This window comes from Staurois parvus, unplaced genomic scaffold (genome assembly GCF_062004578.1).
Source record: "Staurois parvus isolate SC_StPar_1 unplaced genomic scaffold, SC_StPar_1.0 ptg000080l, whole genome shotgun sequence".
Classification (NCBI taxonomy): Eukaryota; Metazoa; Chordata; class Amphibia; order Anura; family Ranidae; genus Staurois; species Staurois parvus.
This window is the reverse complement of record NW_028317876.1, coordinates 5,849,577-5,858,169: the sequence shown is the minus strand read 5'-3', so window position 1 is coordinate 5,858,169 and position 8,593 is coordinate 5,849,577. Positions and strand designations below refer to the sequence as shown.

Genomic DNA, 8,593 nt, shown 5'->3' with positions numbered 1-8,593 from the left:
GTTTTGTCAGCTCCCACTCTAGTTTTGAACATTCCACCATTCATTCCTATGGGACCAATTTCACCACAAAAACGCCGATATTTCATGAAACAATTTGGCGAAACGTTCCACAAAGTAATAGCATGCCAATCGGGAACAATCCGCACGTTTCCGTATATTACTGTCTATGTAGTGTAAAAACTGTGGGAGGAGTTAGGGTGGTAAATGTGGCTATAATAATAAGAATATATATATGAGATAACAGTAAGTGGTCTTGCCATGCAAGAACAATTAATTCTAAACAAACATAAAAGCATCAACAGTTTCAACTGAGACTGAACAAAGGACAATAATGAATAGTTGGATTTATGTATCCATTCTATGCTATGAAAGCTCCAGTCTAGTGCTTTTCCAGCTAGCAGGAGAAGGTTCAGAGATTATGTGTGTGGAGTATGCCCAATAAAGCAAAAAAAAAGAAGAGAAAGCTAATACTAAAAGCTGTTGAATAGTCATCAGGGATGTGAGAAGCAGGTATAAGATGACCCACCCCCAGCCAGACATCTGCTTTAATAAGTACACACAGCATATTATGCAATCAGCCTTTCATATATTATTTTTGTCCAGATTAAAGCAAAACATTTTTTGGGCTTATTGCTTATGAATAGGTTGTAATTTTAGTGTCAACTGGTGACTTTATTAAAGGGTAACTCCACTTTCAGCAAATAAAAAAATAATATATTGTATACAATTGCAACACAAATCATATTGTAATGGAATGCTATTAAAAATCACATTTCCTTTTCAATCTGCAGCGCTGTAATTTTCTGTAAAATGCAATGCAATATGGCTACCTGGGGGTATTCTGTACACAGAATGTGTACAGAACGCTCACCATTAACATCATTTCCTGCTTGTGTGATTGGCTCACTGATTTTCCTAGAAATCTGCACTAAGCAGGGGTGGACTGACAACTCATGGGGCCCCCGGGCAATAGGGGATCATGGGGCCCGTGTCCTTGCTCAAAAAAGCGTATGAAAAAGGTACCAGGGGTATCTCATGGGGCCCCCTACTGACCCCAGGCCCTCGAGCAGTGCCCGAGTTTCCAATTGGTCAGTCTGCCCCTGGCACTAAGATACAAGGCAGATTTCAGGCATCTCCTGCAACAAAAATTTCATTTTTTTTACAAAATACTCCCAATAGGAAATTACATCTAAAAGAATGCAGACCCAGCACTCTTCCTCATTAGAGCCCTGAAGGCAAACAACAGCTGATTGGTAATGAATCCACTCCCATTAGATTCACTAAGCACAATAAACAAACAGCTATGTCTTCAGAATAACAAAAGGTGGGAATCTGCAACAAAATTTGTTAAAATCCCCTTCTTTGCTGTGTTATAAAAAGCATGTCGTTTATAGAGCTCAGTAGCTTAAGCTGGAATTACCATACAACTTAATAAGTTAGAAAAGTGCCTCATTTCCATCTCTACCTCTTCAGAGAGGGTTGTATATTGAGACTCCGAGACAGATTGAAAGGAAACAATGTCTTCTGTAATCACTCTTTAGAAAACTAGTAGTACTCTGGGAATCAGGTACAGTTCAGTTTTTCATTTTGATGTATAGCAGTGTATGCAACATGTAAGTGTACACCTTTTTATTTATTTTATAGCAGAACTAAATGTGTAATGCCAGTAGGTATCTTGATCCTAGGCAATCTAAAGTAAAATTGACATGAGAAAATACGAAGGGCGCCATTGAAGGAAAAAGCTAGTTGCTTTATGCCAACATTGGTATTAGCTTAGAACTAAAAGCAAAACTTTTTCTCATTTTGGATAGAGTAAGGAAGGGATATAACCTCTGTCAGGTTTTTTTGTCATCTGTATCCCATTGAGATTTCCCTTCACATCTTGTCTCATAGCCAACAGAGGAAGTGAGAGGAAATCCCTTCAAAGTGAGGGAATCCCTGCTTGTCAATAGAAATAGTGTCCCATATGAAGATATATCCACTATTACTGTTCTGAGAACAACCCAAAATTTTGAATTTTCTTTTCCTTTCAAAGATAATAGTAATCAATGCAAATAGAGAGGGTGAATCGCCCTAATGGGTGCAGAGACAGCAAGAAAAAAAAAACCTGACCGGTGTTCTAATCCCTCGCTACTCCATCCAAACCTAGAAAAAGTTATACCTTAATATTTTTTCAGCTGTTGGTCCTGAGCAAACATGAAGTTTAGGGAAGTAGGTGTCAAGTCAGAACTCCTGATTTGCCTACTTGTGCATGACAGCTTCGAAGAAGAGGTCAACAAGTCACTGACCAGAGACAGGCATGACCAGTGGGATTACAGACTTTATCAGCTGAATGAATCTCACTAGGTAGTGAATCCAGGGTTTTGTGAAGGGGCAGTTACCGTCGGTGCTTTTTTCCCCCCATCATATCTTTAGTTTGAAATGCCCATAATTTTTATACTTGATGTTTAGTATATACACAAGGTGTCAATGATGCCATTTGTATTACATTTACAGTAAAGACAGACAGGCTTATGGTTTATTCAGGCAAAATTTATTAGATGTCTATTGAAGAAAAATAACAAACCAACAGAAAATAACACAAATACCATTTTCTTGTAAGAATTTAAAGTTAATTATCTGGTAGCCAGGTATGAAACACTTTTTTTTAACCAGATACAGAGTAGAAACAGTGCTATTTTAAATAAGACAGGCATTAGAGCAGGTATAGGCAAGCATCCAGAGGTTTATGACCAACATGTCTCATGATGCCTAGCCACCAGCAGACTGTGCACCTAGAGAAGCTGATGCTCAGAGGCAGCTTGACAGTGAAGCATACCCATGCCTGAACTGGACACTGAATTCCTCCCTAGGACCGCCATTAACAGTAGGTGTCTATAGCAAAGCTGCATGCAGTAGAACAACTTGAAAATTCAGAGCCTTTCAAATATAAAGCTTCTTTTATGTCTTCAACATGAAATACTGTATACTGCAAAAGAGATGTTTTTTTTTTTATAGCATTTCTCTGTTACAAATAAATATGTACATTTAGATACCACTGGTAAAACTAAGTTCATTGTTTCACAAAATCGTTCATAAAAGGCTATTTTACAGATCTCAGCAGTTTAGCGTGACAAAGAGCAGAGAAAAGCTGGCAGCCTGATGCTGGCTCGGATGCTCCCAATTACAACAAGGCTTAGAGAAGGTGACAGGACGGAGGCTCTGTACATGGATGCCGGGCAATTTATGTACAAAATACTACAGAAAAAGTCACTTTTTAGAGTCACCTGTGTATCTAAAAAGGAGAAATGCAGTAAACACTATTTAATAAGGTGCTGAGAAAGTTGTGGACTGGATTTTGTCGGACCCTGTATTTTTTTTTTTTTTATCAGTGGGGCCTCTGCATAGGCAATAACATCTTAGAAAACATAGCTATTTTATTCATGTTTCATTTTGCAGCACATCTCAGTATATAGTCAAGTAATAAACACAATCAGTGTTATCAGACTCATAGGCCTGCTTGGGGCCAATTCTTTAAATTGATGGCTAACCGGATCTATTGAAACCTTAATTTGTCAGGAAAGCTTGGTGTTTAGCATTTCTGTTTTATTGTGAGCTGCATCAGTACCTGCACCAAAGGTCACAAATCATATCCTAACAGATGGGAGTTTCTGACAATGACATTTTGTGAAGGGTTCAATGTGTGGAACCGCATTGTGTGTATAGGTAGTTTACAGAGAATAAACCCAGCAAACCTGCCTGCAGGACTGCTACCCTTACTCTCCATAAGGAAGTTGAAGAGTGTGGAAGCCTAAGAAATAGAGAGCCTGCTCCTTTTAATCAAGACGTGCCAATCAAGGTGTATGGGCATCTAGAAGGTTCTTTCGCTAGGAGTATCAGAAAACATCCAACCAGGATGAAGTGCAAAGGTAGACTTGGTGATAGGATCTTTATGTCACACATATCAGCTGTAATATGAGAGTCAGGGCATCCTAGAAAGACTAGAGGGTCACAAGGAGCAACGTGGAGGTTGCTGTTGCTGATTTCTCATTCCGCAGATGTACGTTTCTTAGCTTAATAACCTAGAACAAATATGCAGATACCAACTCCTGACTTTGCTCTAACTTTCCTGACCTGGATACTTTCTCATGTTTAGTGACTCAGAGTATTAAAGATCGAAGGTCTGCATTACAGCTAGGCAGCTAACATTTCAGAAGGAAATCTGAAGCCCCCATGTTCCTCACAAGGTTTATTTGAATAAAGCATATATTAAAAATATGGTGCCAATTAAGGGCATAGTTTAGAAAACAATGTAATCAAAGTAATAAGCTTCATATGGTGCTAACCTATTCTTCAACTTAGTCTGCTAAAGTTTTGATGTTTGCCTAACAACATTCTGGCCTCGTTCCATGCTGATATCCCAAGAGCATTAATATAGCCTACACTTTTTGTAAAGTGAACCTATCCTCATAGGTGTGTATTTATAAAAAAAAATCATAATAATATAATGGATCAGGAAAATACCACATTATGGCCACTAGGTGGAGATATCATGGTAATTATTTATTTTCATATGATCATCAGCTCTACCTAATGACCATAATGCAGTATTTTCCTGATTCACTCTTCTATATTAGGATAACATTTGACCTTGGGAGAAAATTGCCTAATTTTACTTGTTTTTTCCCCCCATTTGCACAGAACCAATATACATTAATTTTCACAAAATTAACAGCTCTGCAAAAATGAATACACTCCATAGTGTTAACATAAAGCTTAGAGTAACAGAAGAGCTGAAATACTTATCCAAGCCTAGGCATTAGGCCATGTGCTCTCTGCTTAAGGGGAGAACCAGAGTTCATATAGACTGATCCATCCTTTAGATCCATTTTGAAAAGATCACATTAAATTGTTGGGAGCCTGGAGTGGCATTTTCTACATTTACACAATTTCTCTTTAGAAAAGGAAATACAGGCTATTTCAGCCCTTCTCTTCTATTATTTATCAAAACTTTTAACATAGTTTAATTAACGTGCATTAAATGTGCATGTTGGTCTAGTTTATTAGAAAATCATCTGTCAAGCTGAAACAGAGCAACATAAAAGTGAAAGGGGGATTGCTCCCCAGTGACCACCCAAATTAAAGATCAGGAATGAACTTCCAATACTTGAACAATTCCTATGTATTTTCATGCTGAACAATGTTTCACATGTACACATATAATACTTTGCTCGTACTTGGTTGTCACTTGGTTTTACTACACACAATCAGTTATCCAATGCAAGTTTATTCAGCTTTTTTGCAACTGGTTGTCATTTATCCTTGTCAGGCTTTGGCAGCATCGAGGAAAAATTATATGTATATTTCAAATAACTGCTACTATAGCCTTACCCAATTAAAAATAATAATTTGTCAGACGGTGGATGGAGCAGCTGGCAGCTCAGTTATTGTAAATATAAATTGTAGTCCAATAGACCCAGGTGATTATAGTGTAATTTTCCGATGCGGATATTTCAGAGGTGGATAAAATAAATGTGGAATTCAGCAGCTGGTTCCACCAATCTTGGAAATGGCTGACTGGGAAGATTTGATTTTAAGAACTTTTTAGGAATTAGCTACATGGCTGTTGGGATTTGCCCTGCCATGTGATGAGTAACATATTTGGGTAGACTATAGATAACACATAAAAGTCCCACGTATGTATTAATTCAAAGAGACTTGGTGTTACAAGAGCTGCCACTCATCCCATGTAAAATCTGCTGTTCACACTAAATGTTGCAGTAACGCGCATATGTTAATGTGCAGCATTCAAGTGTTAAAGCAACACTGTACCTACCTGGGCCTTGTGGCACACTGTAACACAAGTATGTTGTGATGTGCTGCCTAGGTGGATTGGATGCCATTCAAACTAAATAGCGTCACACCTGTTTCATGCGTTGCTGTGCTTTTTGGTAATGCGTGGTAAAATGCCCATCTTACCACTATTTTACCGCAACGCACTAATGTGAGCAGACTCTTAAAATGTGTGCTCCATGCCGGCAACCAACCTTTTCAATATGGCACTGCTGCAGTACAGACAGGTGTATGTTCATACTAGATAATATAGTCTGCATATTTAGAACCATATGTGATTGCAAATGCCTTAGCAACTGTGAATTGTTGGTTTGTAATCCTAGAATTCTACACAAAAATGTGAAACTCAGGTATAAATGTTATATATATGAAGTGAACAAACTTGATATTAATATATCACGCTTGGTAATGAATGTTTACGATAACCCTGTGAATTAATGAAAGGAATTTCATAAAAATGAATGAAAAGAATCCCACATAGCTAATGCTTGCTTTCTGTACTTCTACAAAATTCTTCAGTGCCCTAATGCCATTTCCCATTCAATTGTATTTTTACGGGAATCCTAGAGACTGATATTAGGTGGAATTTACTACAGTAATGTAGCAGCCACATTTAAAATCTTAGTGATACTTCTTAGGAGCACTTTCAATCATGGCTTCTTGTTAGATAATCCAGCAATGGCTCTGACAAAAAAAAAATATAAGTATATTCAGCAAGTGCAAAAAATGATGATGATCAGCAAAGTGCTTCAACCCAGAGCAGCCAATCAAAATTCAGGTGTCTCTGACTTAGTGTTCCCTTCAAAAAATAAAATGGATTGGTTGCTGTGCATTTCTACACTTTGCACATCATCTTTGCTTTTTATCGTCCAGTATGCCTACATAGGAAGACATAGAAAGACATTCAGATATGTTTCATCTGAGGTCCATTCAGATCAATAGCAATACTTTAAATAATTATGACTTAAAGAAAAATTGTGCTAATTGTTTAACCATGTCAGACAGGTTTGCTTAACTTACATACTGCTATAATTTGCCACTCTGAACAAAATACTCATTGTTATTAATCATAAAATGCTTCAGGGTGATGTTTGAAGATTGTTGAAAATGTGTTTTTTCCACGACTTTCCTTTCATTGGGTTTCTGACACTTCCACTTCTTCAACACGTTATTGACCTGTCAGTGCCAGCTGAAGGGGCTTTATAATCACGTTTTATAACATGGGTGTGGATTGACACAATATTTCAGTAGTGTTATGGAGGAGAGGTTGAGACTTGTGTTATACCAGCTTAAACAATCATTCCTTATTTCAAAGAATGCGAACAAGGTACAAAAAGTGGTATGGATATTTAAGGAATGCAAGTATATTGCCAAAAGGCTTTCCTCTGAGAACTATTATTGTCATTGCGTTCTTTGGTACAATGAGCCACAATAGTATCTGTCGTTATTGCCATTATCATTACGGTTGCAATACTGTTAAACAACCCATGCATGCAGTTCACAGAAACCAATTGGACATTTATTTCACTTTATAATGCATATGAAGAAAATGATAGAATGCCATTGGCTTCCATCATTACATCAGCATTTCCACATATTGAAATGTGCATGTTTTCATAAATGTCTCCTGAATTTCCAAACTGTAGGTATGACAGCAGAACATCCATATGCAACAAAATATGTTCTAGTTACTTTTATTCTGTTTTGGAAAAGATTTATATTGTAATAAAATCTTCCTTAATAGCAACTGGTTGCTTCCAGTTTAGGTAAAAATTTAGTTTTATTCCAGAGAGACATTTTATAAAAGCATTCAGGTATTTTAACTGGGATTCTTTGACTCTGTACATCTGCACTGGCACAGGAAACGTGTCACATTTCTGATCTTTAGAGAGATGATGCCTGTGCTCATCTTTGTAACAGCGATAATTGTGACATGACACTTTATCATAAACCTCTTTTAGGTTTCTTTTATTCACATTGTTCATGTAACCAAACACACCAATGTGTTACCACCTCCTTTAGCTGGATTGTCTTGCACTGTAATGCTAATCAAGTGAACCAGCTTCACAAAAAAAACATATAGAGGCAGTAGGTGCCCTGATACTAACAATTTGGTGAAGAGTAATGATTGGTGCAAGAATATTATCAGTAGTGTAGAGAACAGGGCCGGACTGGCTCTAACACTGCTATAAAACATTGGCGGGTGGCAGCAAGGATTACATATGAACGGATTCTGGTCGGAGACGAGAAGCGTGCTTCCTAGCAAAGTCACATAGATGTGTCAAGTGAGGCAGCGGGCATAACATGTTCACAGCCTTTTCACATAGTTTCCAGGAAAAGTCCCAAAAAACTTTGTTCTTCTGGAGGTGCCTGAAAAGAGAGGTGAGTAAGTCAGAGAACATTTATTCATATCACCATACGACGAGCTGCCAGGGATCTTATATGGGATCTTTAGATGATAATTTCCTTTTTTTAAATTTTGCCTTTAGAGAGGGTAAGGGAGATATCCAAAATTATGAATGAGCAGCCACTAAGTTTGAGGCTTCAGAACAAAAATAAACTCCCAGTGTTGCCAAGGGTGATAGAATGTTTTCATTCATAAGTATAGAGTGAATCAGGAAAATACCACATTATGGTCACTACATGAAACTTACGGTCATAGTAACTAATTATTTATTTCCTATGATAGCTCTAGGATTTTTTATAAATATACCACTAAGTATTTTATCTGCATAACTGACTTAAAATAGACTTAGATTTA

At 37.4% G+C, this 8,593-nt stretch overlaps 1 protein-coding gene across 8 annotated transcripts in view; it reads right to left on the bottom strand.

Moving 5' to 3' along the window:
* Positions 1-2,511: 2,511 nt before the first annotated feature.
* Positions 2,512-8,593, bottom strand: part of SORBS2 (sorbin and SH3 domain containing 2) — a 382,944-nt gene continuing 376,862 nt past the window's right edge. For all 8 annotated transcript variants that reach the window (XM_089669587.1, XM_089669588.1, XM_089669590.1 and 5 more), the window contains one exon: positions 2,512-8,202. In XM_089669587.1, the coding sequence (XP_089525713.1) occupies positions 8,141-8,202 (62 nt within the window). In that variant the 3' untranslated portion in view covers positions 2,512-8,140. The remainder of the gene's footprint in view (positions 8,203-8,593) is intronic.